Source organism: Orbicella franksi, chromosome 1, assembly GCF_964199315.1.
Source record: "Orbicella franksi chromosome 1, jaOrbFran1.1, whole genome shotgun sequence".
Taxonomy (NCBI): Eukaryota; Metazoa; Cnidaria; class Anthozoa; order Scleractinia; family Merulinidae; genus Orbicella; species Orbicella franksi.
Window position 1 is genome coordinate 30,996,234 of NC_138145.1, and position 13,577 is coordinate 31,009,810.

The window sequence follows — 13,577 nt, forward strand, 5'->3', positions numbered from 1 at the left end:
TCGAAATTCCCTCCATTTTCGCAGGAACACAGAGCGCAAGATACTGCACGATCAGGTGCCTCCCCTACTCCTTAAAACTTTCTTTTTTTAGGAGAGCGAATTCTTCTTCGATGAAGGATGGCAACCTCAGAAATCGGTGTTGAACAAGAAGATGGGCGCTGGAATGAATCTTCAGGAGTCTACACGGGCGATGGTAAACACATTCGCGCTCCAACCTGGAGTTAATTTACGATCAAATATGTTCTTCGACGATTTTAGCTCGAGCTTAGGTGTTTATCTTTCAATTTTTGTGCTGATTCGTTTTGCAGACGCCAGTCCCGAAAGAGCTTCAGGCTCTGAAATGGACGAACAACGAAAACAACAGATGGCTTACCAATATTTATGCCACTTGGAAGAGGCAAAAGTGTAAGCTAGGCTTAAATTTGTTCTACTCAAACTGCCTTCTCCCCACCCCAGTGACGCAGTGTTAGAGTTGTATTAATGGGAGAACATCCATTTCTATGCTGTACACCTTTTATTAATAATAATCACGACTCTATGTCCCATGTCTAGGTGGATGGAAGCATGTCTGAAGGAGGAATTACCAGCCACAACTGAATTAGAAGAGGCCTTCAGAAATGGGGTGTTCTTGGCAAAGTTGGGAAATTTCTTTTCGCCTGAGACGGTTCCCCTTCGCAAAATATTTGATAAGGAGTTTAAAGTGTTGAACGTGAGTGCTACATCGGGCAGAATATTATGTTTTCTTTTTGAAACGTTTTTGTTTTGTTAGGTTAATTCCTATCCAAGTTCTAAACAAAAATTAAAGCTTGCAACTAATTAACTAAATCTGACATTTGTTTTGCAGTCTCGTGGACTTCACTTTCGCCATACGGATAACATTAATTACTTCATGAACAGCTGCGCTAAAGTTGGACTTCCGAAGGTTTGCACTTGTTATTCAAAATATAATTTAAGCGGCTTTATTTGTTAGCACGTACGCGTTTTGTGTACTTCGAACTAAATTAATGTGAGCGATGTTTACAAATGGTATGCACCCTCTAACTTGCGTGACGCTGAACCGTTTTGAATTTATTTGCAAAATTTCGCCAACTTTGGGGCTTTTTATATTTTTATCTGAAAATTTTTCAGTTACAAGCACGAGGTTAACTTAAATTTTCACTCGTCGACTGCTGCGTATTAAACGCTGATTAAACGTTTTCTTAAAATATGCTAATAATAGATGCTGTGTTGTGTCGCAAGGTCTTCTTCCCTGAAACAACGGATATTTATGACAGGAAAAATATGCCAAAGCTGATATATTGTATCCATGCACTGAGGTGAGAAATATTGTTATTATTTAATTGTCTTCTTCCAAATTCATATAATGCTTAATAAATTCATGATTGCTTTTTTGTGGAAAATAGATTATTAAAAGTAGAATGGTCGAGGGATGTTAAAACCCGTAAGACAAAACAATATATGTATTGCATGAGTTTGCTTTCAGTGCACATTTTTTCTTTGTGAGTCACGTTGTAATTCTAGGATCTTACATGTTTTTTTAAGACCCTTGTCTTGTGTAATTTTTGGAAGATACCCAGGTCTATTTTAATTGCTGTTTTGTTTAGTGGCATGTAAACTAGGGATCGCGTCGACCCTGCTGGTCACAGGGTTAAATTGTCAGCCATTTGCTCGGGTAAAATGAAATGCAAATGTTTCAAATCCCAGTAAACATGATTATTTTATGTCCAAATTTGTCTCACTATTGGAAAAATAGAAATGATAGCTTATGGTAACCATGCTTTATATAAAAATATGTATAGGCAAGAAGTTACTGGAACAAGACAGAACTATGATAAGAGTGACTCTGCCGTTACAAGTACTCTACCAGTTTTTCATGATCAGTAGCCACAATCTAGGCCAAAAGTCCCTCAGACACTTGATAAAATACCAACTTGTGACAAATTCTTTTGAAGTGTGAAGCCATTATTCAATTTTTAAAACTCCTCTTCACTGTCTGCCCCACTTCAAAGCAATGATGGAATAATGGAACTAGATAAGAGATGATCAAAATTCTGTCAAGGGTACAAAGGGATCTAGGTGGGGACAAAGGTAAACTTTCTCTAGACTTTTGACCAGTATTGTTTCAATCAATCAATCAATCAATCTTTTTGATAATGCAGGTTAAATATAGGAAAGACAGCCACAGGGCTGATATGGACCTGCAGTAATCAGAGTACTGTACATCTAAACAACTTTATGATTAGAATGTATCTAAAACAAATTCAGATGAGAAATCACTGAAAGAAAGATAAAGCTAAATGACTGATGCAAGATTACAAAGAACAGTCATGCTGACAACTGAATTATGAATGCAAAAACAGAAATGTAGCTGATTGAAATATTTCCAAGTTTTTTTCTAATACTATTTTAATATGTTTGTTTTTCTTTTTTTGCTTTTTTGCTTTTTTGCTTTTTTGTTCAATGCGAACTAAAATTAATTAGTCTACTAATCTGCCCATGGAGGCCTCATAACTCTTACTGAAATATCTCAAGTACTGACACTTTGAATTGAATTTTATATTATAAAGACCAAGAAACAGTTTATTGTGTTCTTTTTATCTAGTTTGTTCCTGTTCAAGTTAGGATTAGCACCTCAGATACAGGATCTCTATGGCAAGGCTAAATTCACTGGTAGGTTTGCTTCTATGTAATGAGAAAGTACGATATGGCCTGCACTGGCTTTTTGTTTAGGTGTATTTGCCTGTAAAGATCTCCTTTTGCTGTTTTACAAATCAATTTATGTTTCTGCCTTCAGACGAGCAGATCAGTGCCATGAGGAAGGAACTGGAAAAGTATGGAATTCAGATGCCAGCTTTTAGCAAGATTGGAGGAATTTTGGAAAGCGAGGTATAAAACCTGTCTGGACTTGAGACGTAAAATAAATTGAGGGTTTACATAAAAGATGCTCTTAAGGCATCATGGTAGGTGAATTTTTACGAAAAATACGAAAAATCTTTGTTTTTTTGCTGTTCAAATTGAGAAGACTGAGATAAATGTTTTGCAAAAAGAATGAGAGAAAAAGCTTTTTTTACTTTAAAAGATAAAGGGAAAAACTATTTTTGAATTTTATTAACTTCTTACAGTGCATTGACACCTCTAATTAAAATTCACAACCAGTTGTCACTTGTAATGTGAATTGCGGTTGTGCACGCAAACTGTTCTCAATCTTTTTGTTTCATCGCAACTTAGCTTTTGTTCTTGTCAAATTTTGATTATGTCAGGACGAAAACACAAGCAAACTTGCCTGTTTTCATCTTTGAAGAAGCTGAAAGGTTGGGCAAAAATCTGGTGGAACCCACAGGTTCAGCGTCAAACAAGATCTTTGGCTCTGAGTGATTTCATTGTATTCTATAACCATTAAGCTGTCAGGAAATGTATAGGTTGATGGGGTGTCTTTCAAAGTGCCAGCGTAAGAGTGTGATTTCCAAACACTGTCAATCCACTTACCATGATACCTTAAGCCTTTTAATTTGGGTAGGCATTAATGAGAATCCAAAGTGAAAAGAGGTAGACCAGGTGGATGTTGTGCAAGTGGAGTGGAGGGGTCAAACTCAGGACTGTGGTGAAAAGCTCCATGATCGAAGTACCTCTATTTCTCCTTGTCTTCCCCATTCTCCTCCTTCACTCTCTTCTCCCTCTCCTCCTTTTTGTCCTGCTTCTCCTTCTTCTTTACCTTCTTTGTCCTTCTCTCCCTACATCCGACTCCTGACCCTCCCTTCTTCTTTCTCTTCTCTTTCTATCTCTCCCTCCCTCCCTTTCTCTCCTTCCTATTCTTTTCTTCCATCTTCCATTGAAAGCTGTACTTTTTCATTTTTCAGATGCCAGTGGATGAAGCAGCCTGTAAGTAAACATACTGATACAAAGTAATCTTTATACATGTAGGTGGTTCAAAATAGTTTCCAGCACGTTCCAAGACAGAGATTTTGATGGGTCATAATAACCACTCTATATCAGTTGATGCCATTATCATGGTATCAGAAAAATTACCCAATCATTGGTGAACATGTTGGTGTCAATTTCATGGCAAAATTGTTTACCATAGCAGCAGTATGGCTTGCTAAAACACCCTTAATTTTAGCTTGAGGCGCTTATGACTCAAAAAGTAGCTCGGTGACCCACATTTTTTATTATCAAATAACAAAGAAACAAGAAACAAAGAAAAGGCATTTAAAAAAGGGCATGATGGTGTGCTTTGTTAACTTTGTTTGTGGATTGAAGGCATATCATTTGGTAATAAAAGTAATATTTCAGTGCGCATTGTTTGTCTGTCTGTACAGTGCATGCAGCAGTGATAGCAATTAACGATGCAATTGAGCACCAAGATGCCAACACCACTCTTGAGGCACTTCGCAATCCCAGTGCACACTTGGTTGAGGTCACTTCTGATCATGCTGAAGATTACCAGTCAGCTCTATATCAAGCAAAGAGTACTAAGGCTGCCCAAGCTTTAGCTAAGGTATGTCAAATTGCAAATTTCTTGTTCTACTCAGATTTTAACCAAGAATATAAAACCTTTCTCTCTAGTGGAAATATTTGAAATAATCATCTCCTTCAAATAATCATCCCCCTCTTCCTGCCTCTATAGTAATGTACATGTGTCTTGCTCTGTCTTTAAAGTGGTACTATGATCAAATTTATCCCCATTGATTTTTTAGGTGTATCACGTAGAATTCTACAAAAGAACGTAAAAGATATTTGCAAAATATTTGCAAAATGTAAATGCCATTTACAGTTTGCAAATATCTGTATTAGTTTCAGAGATATTTAAGTTTGAATCAAAGGCTCCTGTGAGCCAGCTCATGAATGTTTCTTTGTGCCTCAGTTTCAAAACGAGTCTTTGTGCAAAACTGAGTGTGATTTGCATGAAAATGAACCTTCAGGTGAAAGTCATATGTTGAATGGTTTTGCACTAAGACCCATTTTGACACAGAGGCAAAAGGCAACTCGGAAATGGCCTATTGGAGGAATGTAGAAAAGGTAGTTGAATAAAAAGAGAATAGAAATTGATCATTGTGGAGTTCTTTTTGGTACTGCAGTGAAAAACAGGAAAATAAACATATTTTGGTCAAATGTGATGCATAGGTTCTGATGTCCAAATATGGTTGCTTATTAAAACTCTTTGTGTGGCTGAGTTTGTTCTGTGGTAAAATCATTTTATAATAAATAATATTATTATTTATTAGATATTTGAAATAGATTTCAACAGACAAAACAACAAAAATCAAGATGAACACTGCTTTTAATAGGAACAGTTTCTTTCTTATTAAGTCCACTGAAATACTGAGTACCATAATGTAACACATAAAAGCTAAGAGGAGACATTGTAGCCAACAGTCTCCTATACATGCAGATTATACATTATTTATTGAGTTATAAATAACTTAATCATATCTTTACTGCAGCAGGACACACATGTAGTAGAAGTACAGCATGATAACAACCATTTTAAGAATTGAATAAAAATTCAACAGGCATAAGCTGGAACAGTTAGGATAGCTTATACTTCTCATATATGACCTTCTCTTATGGGAGTTTCCCCCTGGGGTTCCAAATGTCTAACAATCTCCTATACATGCAGATTATACATTTTTTATTGAGTTATAAATAGCATAAATCTTTACTGCAGCAGGACACGCATGTAGTAGAAGTACAGCATGATAACCACCATTTTAAGAACTGAATGAAAATTCAACAGGTATAAACTGGAACAGTTAAAGGATAGCTTATACTTCAAATAAACATTGCAAGATTTGTATTTAATTTATAGAGACAGATTAACACGTTCTATTTTTGTGTTCCCTTATGATGGATTCTAGTAGTTTCATTTAATTGTAGTCCCAATATAAATGACTGATGTTACTCTACATGTATTATGTTCATGTAATTATATAAACATGATATGGAGCTGCTAATTTTAAGTTGAAGTTGTATTTCTGTATTCCACTGTGAAGCTATAGGTTCATTTCTGAGTTTTGACACATGTAGTGAGTTCAGGTGGATTTCACTTGTTGACATTCTTGACTGAAACTTACATGAAGTTTGAAAGTGTTTCCAACTCTAATTATGCATGCAGTTTTAAATATATGCTTGTAACCAATGTCTTTTGCAAAGAATGAGTTTCAACAACTCAAGTGGCAGCTGACACAAGTGTTAAAAGAATCTTATTCTCTTCATAAGCAGGAGTATTTTACATCTATCTGTAATTCTCAGATTAATTCCATGAAGTATTAAGGGTGACTTGTGTTTTTAAAGCCAGTTTCTACGAAGATAGTCACATATTTTAAAAGGGTATAAAAATGAATGCAGAAAAGTTATACATGTATATTTTTAATTTGCTGCCCTTTCCCCGCCCCTAACCAACCCCAATAACAATAAGCTACAGCTGTACTTATCTAAATGTGGTGTCCAAGTGATATTTCTTCCTTTTCTGAAAAGGGAACTTTGAGAAAGAAAATGCCAGTTTTAAGTTGCATTCTTTGCTTCAAGAAACAATGGATCTAAAATAATTCCTTTAACCTGAAAATTTTATTCTTATGTACAGCATCTGCAAATTCTGGTAGAGTTACATGTAATTTTGAATCTCTATGAGGACTAGGAATTTAGGAACATGAAAAGCACAGGAAATTCAAACCATTTTTTGTTTCTGCAATTCGCAAATAAATGTTCTGACTGTTTTCTATATGTGATTCAAATAGTTGCTTGATACATTGAGATATTTATTTGGTATGTAAAGTTTCATATTCAGCTAAATTAATTATAATGATCTCATATGATACACATAGTGATTTTTTGTAAACAAATATTCAAACAGCTTTCATGGAAATTTATATAAATAGGCTTATGATCACTGTAGTAGGACTCAAGGGTTGATTGTACACATTGTCGTACATGATCTATCTGTGTATGGTAGTTAGTAGTATACTGGTTAATCAACTGAAACCATTATATGATATTTTGTTAGAGCCTTTTGTTCTGTATTTGCCTGCATTAGATCAATATTGAAATCCCTAAGCAGTACAGTTTGAATTGTAGGTTCTATTTATACTGAGTTGCAAAGATGAGTAAGAAGGCCAACGAACATTTTTATTTGTAATTTTTAATCGTGAGTTTTTATATGTTTCCCAATGTACTAGTTTTGCCTTTTAACTTTTTACCTTTTTTTTAAAATTTTTAAATTTTTAAATCTTACAGGACCCCTTTGATAACAGTACTTTATAGTACTGATGGGTTAATCCTGTCTAAAGATTCGTTTATTATTATTATTATTATTATTATTATTATTATTAGAGCATCAATTTACTGTGAAATTGTAACTTTAGTTTTCAAACGATAGATACCAGTGACATGGATATTTGGAATTGATTAAAAAAGATTCAAGTTTGTATGAAAAGTGCTCAATAAAGTTTGCTATTATTATCAAATAAAAAAAAAAAAAAAATTATTATTATTATTATTATTATTATTATTATTATTATTATTATTATTATTATTATTATTATTAGAGCATCAATTTACTGTGAAATTGTAACTTTAGTTTTCAAACGATAGATACCAGTGACATGGATATTTGGAATTGGTTAGCTTAAAACCACTGACAACTTACGGTAATTTCCAAATTATTAGGGTTACATCTGTATGGAATTTTAGTACAATTCAAATAATTCTTAATGTACACAGCAGTTCCATAGCAAGTTCTTATGTTAGGTTGACTAAAGTCATTTCTGTAAAGCGTAAATTCGAGAAGCTGATATGCATAATCTCTATCTGACAAGCAAAGTTTTGATTGAACAAAAGTGTTGACATCAGCTTTTTGAATGTTGTAATCACTTCGCACATCATCTATGTGGAGGTGGAGAGATCTAACATTCTGAAACAAGATTGTTTTTGTTTGGGGTGGCTTGTCAGTCTGTAACACTGCTAAAGGCACAAGGTTTACTTGTGTTCTTAGTCTGCTCATTTCACTTTTAACCTTCTCACTATCCTTTATTTTGTTTTTGTTCAAATAAAGAATGAGCTTTTTCTATTCTTTTGCAGTTGTTCAGCATTTGGTATTTGGCATTTGTTATTTGGTATAGATTATTTGACATTTGTATGGCATTTGTTTGATAAGTATTTGACAGTTCTCTCTCAATCTCACTTTCCACAATTGTGGCATTTAAGTCCCAGTGAGAGGGGAAGTCGACCTAAGCTTCTTCGAAGCTACATGAAGCTGCATGTCTCCTGGCCTAGCAAAATTTAATACCCTGGCCAGTCGAGGATTGCAATAATGCTTTTGTCCCTGAATACATGAGAGACTTATCAGCATTTCCAGTACAAACTACATCCATAGCACCAATCGAACATATAAATCGCCAACAGACAGAAGTCAACTCTGTGAAGACAGCACCCAACAATGACACAAAACGGCAAACGACTGCTCTCCATGTGCTTTGATAATGAGTATTTTCAGAATGGAGCAATTTGCGAACGAAAGGATCTAATTACTAGTACTCAAAAGTGCTCTCATAGGCACAGTTTTTAAAGAAAAAAGTGATACAACAGGGAGGCTTACCTTAGCTTCCAGATGACACAGCATTCATTTCACTCCTCCTCTGGGTGACATTAAAATATTTTTAAACGATTCCGTCAATTTGTCCATGGACCAGGGTTGATAGACATCGTAGCTTTTCAGATTTCAATGCAAGTATCGTCACTTATAGGATTTAGTTATCAATTTGTCACAGCAAGTGTTCCTTAGTGTAACAACTTCCCATTTTTCAACCTACAAAGGAATCCCTGTTTACAGATCGAACAAAAAACCATCTTCGACCTCTGTGCTATGTTATGCCATGTTGTTGGACAAAAATTTACACCTTTCTAGTACCCCCCCCCCCCCCCCAAAAAAAAAAAAACCCACCAAACATATGAGCAGAAGTCTTTGGGACAAAAACAATACTTAGCAGGGGAGGTAGGAGAAAACATTTTTAATCCAACTTTAATGCATAAGTTAATCAGAATCAAGTGAGGGAGTGCCATTGGACTGCCCTCTAGGCTCATGGAAGACTTTGTCATCCATGAGCAAAAATGTGTGAAATATGCAAATGAGATTACTGATGACATCATACACTCAGTCCAATATCGTATGCAGTATATAAATAGAGATATCTTGGTCAATTTGCAGCGAACACCATTGAAACTTAGCAGGTTAATAGTTTTACATGCAACACGCCTATGGCTATAAAAATTCTGTCCTCATGGCAACTCACCCTTTTCCAGTCCTAACCTACTTGATTCCAATAGTATGTTAGTGATTTTTAGCTTAAAAAACAATGAACAAAGCCACAAACTCTACCTAACATTTACAGTAAACAGCATTTTCTTCTCATACAGACTACTTGTTTATGTTTTAAAATGGCTTAGATAGAAAAGCTGTGAATTTCATCATAGTCCCATTTTAATTCCTTGGTGTTGTCTATAGTTAACACATCAGAAATGTCTGTTTTCCAATAACCTTGGCATCACCTTTGCTGCTGTCTTCTACGTTCAGGAAAGTGCAAACAAGATGATATAGTGTAGTAGATGCATGCTCATACTGAAACACCAGAGGGCCATCACTGCTGTCTTTGGAGTGATGGCCAACCAACCACAATGTCTTTAATATGCATGTAACTATGCTTTTGCTTCTTCTCTTTTGTTTGGCGTCTTCCATTTAAGCTTTCTATCAATTTCTAGAGCCTATCTTATTCTTACTTAAATATATTTTTTGGACAACTCCCAGTGAGCAAAAGTTGAATTTTTTTTGTCCACCTGGGTTAATGTCACCTCCCGCCCCCTTCTCCAAATAATTTCCCCCTTTTTGTGCAAGAACACAAACAATAATCATCCTGGGCTTTAACTCATAGTAGTGAGGAATAGTCTTTTAGAATTGTTAATCTGGAATTTAAATAAGGTTCTATGGTGTAAGCTTGGTAGTACTCTACAGAACATTTGAAAAACACTTAAGTTTTGATGCTGCTTGCAGTCTCCAAGTAAGGAAGGGATGGATGTGTATGACACACTTTTAACACAAGCTGAGATACAAGGAAATATCAGTCAGGTTAATGATGTGATCAGAAGAAAGAAAGCTGAGGAAGCATGTAAGTTACCTTCAGCATTTACTCTTGAGAAATTTCTTAGTTGAAATTAACTTGTTGAATGAGTAAAAAGGGATCTGTCCTTTTGGTGTCCAGTACAATACATTCAAAACAGGCATTTGAGATTCTCACCATGAAATTCTTCGCTGTGTCTGATAGGTTGTCATTCTTTTTAACCAATCAGAGACACTGCTCAGATATTTGTGGTGCATTTATCATCAGTTGGGAATTTTTTTAGCTCAAATCCAAGAGAGGTACACCTGGCTATCAAATTCAGACTCAGCTGCTTATAATTCAAGTTTTGATGTTCCAGCTCATCATGGATGGTACCAACAAGTGGTTATCAATAGGGATGAATGTTTGAACTGAATTTCAAGTGATCAGCTTTCATTTCAGGAAGCTACCTAGTTTGGAGTAGAAGATTATTTTGACATGAGAAATCTTAATAAGTATTTTGATGTGTGGAAAACCAAAGTCACAGTTTGGAGATAAGAAAAATATCATGATTCTAAATATTAATTGAATTTTTTTTGTTTTGTTTTCTTTGAAGTGAACCAGGCTGTGAAAGAAATCAATGAAGCACTGAACAACAACAGTGAGGATGCTTTGACCTTGGCCCTGTCTAACAGGGCTGCTAGGTTGTCTGGTGTTGTAGGAGAAAATGCATCTTGGTACATGAAGATGCTAGATGAGAAAAGAAAAATAAAACAAGAGGTATTTCATCAGCTTCGATTTAAGAAATTGTAAACAAATACTAAAATTTTCATGTACACAAATAATGTGATGACTTAATCCACAGCCCTACACTTAGCAATGTGGGACAATTTTCAAAGTAGATGTTAAAGCAAAACAAACCGTGTATTCATGTGATTTGGGATTTTTAAAATGTTTCAAGGCAAACATGGTCTGCAAACAAGACCAGTGATGATTTCACAAATTGCGGAATATGAAGGAGCAGAGAATAGAAAATAGCACAGGATATGCAGCCTGCACTATACAGACCACTGATCACATTTAAGGTCTTGAATCATTCTAAAATAATGCTTGAATTAATTCCAACAGCAAACAGGTCTAGCAGAAGTTGATCTCACACAAGCTGAAATCCAGGAAGCAGTCAGTTCCGCAAATGACCTGGCTGAGCAACATAGGCAAAGTGAGTGTTCTCTTTCTGAACATTGATGAAAAAATTGTTTCCTCTGAGTGAGATCTTTGTACTTTTTATGGAACTTCAAATGAACTCATCTTCCTGAGCAGTTTAAACAGAACCAATTTGAAAGAGATTGAAAATATTGTTAATAACTTATTGTGCAACTGTTGTGCACACATGATAATTGTATGTTTAGAATAGCACTGGGTTATGAACTGTGCAGTAAAGTACAGTTTATAAAGTTGATGACTGCATTGTTTCTGTTTTCAGTTGAGGACGTAGTGCATTGCGTAAACAAGTCCTTGGATATGGGAACTGTTGAGGAAACTCACACCTTGATTCAAAAGCGTGAAGGATTGTTCCCAAAAGTACTCACCAGGAGTGCTTTTCTCTACCATGATGGTCTCTATAAAGCCAAACAACAAGCTCTGCAAGTAAGGGTTGCTCTTTTTACTTGACATTGTACATTTCATCAGCCAATAAGTTTAAGAATTATGTCTAATTTTTTACCAGAGCGTGCAAACTGCATTCTTAGTTTCAGAGCAAAAGGGTCAAAATTTATACCCTATTTCAAACCAGAATGGCTTAAAAACCATACCTTTAGCATTGCACCTACCTATACAGCTTAAGTGAGAGAGTGCCCCTACTCCTTCTGGAACACAGCTCTAGGGCAGCATAGCCTTAAAAATTGTTTTCACACATTTTCTTTTATCACTGGAAGAAAACTTCTGAGCAGTTGAATCTTGATATCTTTTGCTTTACAGGAACGTGAAGAATCTCAACTTTCCCATCGAGCCATATGTGATCAGTTGTCAGGTATTGCTCTCAGATGTGCACAGCCTTGATTAATCTCCTCCACCTTCCCCCACCCCATGGAATACATACTTTCCCTTGTAAAGTTAGAGATGAAAAGCTACACTTCCCCCAAAAGCAGACCAGGTTTATTACCAGTACAGTCATACTCTATTGTCTAAACCTGAAGCTGTGAAACTTGAAATGCATGTAACCACTGTTGACAGTAAGCAGTGAAATATGATGTCCTTAAAGGGGAGTGTGATAATAATAGCTGTAAAATCACATCTGATGGCCATCCACTAGCCAGTACATCCAAAATGACCAGATGCTGTGTTCTGCAAGCTGTTTAGACTTCTGGAGAAATATACACAAAGCCCAGAGTCCTAATTTTTAAGCACCATTGTCTCCTATTTTACTTTCAGTGTTGACAGCCATAGCAGCCATAAATGAAGCCATTGAAAATGAGAATTCCACTCAGTTAATTGAAAAAATGAACAGCCGTAGTGCTGGCTTGACATCTGTGGATGAGAGTTACTGTAACAGATACCTAAGTCATTTGATCTCTGTCAAAGAGGAGAAAGCTCAGGTACTTCAAAAAGTGTGAATGATGAAGTGTTCAGCATGTTGTAGTGTAAGCATCCATGGGCTATGCTCGCATGTTGAATGCCATTAGAGTAGTAGAAACCAAACATAGGTAATAATGCAAGGTAAAGGTAGGTAAAGTCGGCATATGAGCCAAGTGGTCCATCATGTCGCAGCATCATATACTCAGGTATAAAAACATTTTGACTTCTTGTATTCCTACTGAAGTGGAAATAAAATGCGAGGGAGACTGTTAATGTGAGTTCACAAAGAAACTTCTGCAGTCAAGGCACAATTTCCCTTATTTATTTTAGTAGTCTTGCGAGTCTCTTGTGGGTGTAATGGTAACCGTTATATCTTACACTTTTATTCCAGTTTAGAAGGTTCTTCGTACTGAATGGTCAGCATATTAATAAGTGTTTGATACTTTCATTGCAGGACTGTGGAGTTGGCAAAGATGACCTGACCCAGATTGAGCTTCAGATATGTGTGGACTTTGTGAATGCTGTTGTTCAGGAGGAACATGACTGTAAGCAGAATAATTTTCTTTTCTCGCTCAGGGGAACAAGTGCCATTTTTGCTTTCTCTGTTGAAACAAACCTAGAGCTCCAATTCTTATTAATTTTTCAAAAAGTAATGTCCTAAAATCAGGAATGCCAAACAGCCTTGAACTATGTTTGGAAAAAGATATCCCTATCCAGTAATCACTAACTACTTATGGCTAAGCATAGTTCTTATCCTCAGCTTTAACTAACTTTGTGTCACACTGTCTGGGATCTAGGCTAAGCTGACTGTCATATCATGTCTATCGGTTTTAATATCCCCTTGTCTCATTATGAAAGAAGCTAGCCCTTGTCTTATTTAATATGTAGGTCGTTTCTTAGTCCGTAGATAACTGTTTC

The 13,577-nt window shown here is 35.8% G+C and overlaps 1 protein-coding gene across 1 annotated transcript in view; it reads left to right on the top strand.

Annotated features, from left to right (window-relative positions):
* The first annotated feature begins 27 nt into the window (after positions 1–27).
* LOC145502874 (ras GTPase-activating-like protein IQGAP1) overlaps positions 28–13,577 on the top strand; it is a 31,781-nt gene continuing 18,231 nt past the window's right edge. The window contains exons 1-16 of the mRNA XM_081482280.1: positions 28–193; positions 309–405; positions 553–709; positions 845–922; positions 1,240–1,316; positions 2,603–2,670; positions 2,795–2,886; positions 3,858–3,879; positions 4,317–4,495; positions 10,040–10,154; positions 10,702–10,865; positions 11,214–11,304; positions 11,569–11,732; positions 12,063–12,114; positions 12,516–12,679; positions 13,114–13,204. Coding sequence (XP_081338406.1) covers positions 118–193; positions 309–405; positions 553–709; positions 845–922; positions 1,240–1,316; positions 2,603–2,670; positions 2,795–2,886; positions 3,858–3,879; positions 4,317–4,495; positions 10,040–10,154; positions 10,702–10,865; positions 11,214–11,304; positions 11,569–11,732; positions 12,063–12,114; positions 12,516–12,679; positions 13,114–13,204 — 1,687 coding nt within the window. The 5' untranslated portion in view covers positions 28–117. The remainder of the gene's footprint in view (positions 194–308; positions 406–552; positions 710–844; positions 923–1,239; positions 1,317–2,602; positions 2,671–2,794; positions 2,887–3,857; positions 3,880–4,316; positions 4,496–10,039; positions 10,155–10,701; positions 10,866–11,213; positions 11,305–11,568; positions 11,733–12,062; positions 12,115–12,515; positions 12,680–13,113; positions 13,205–13,577) is intronic.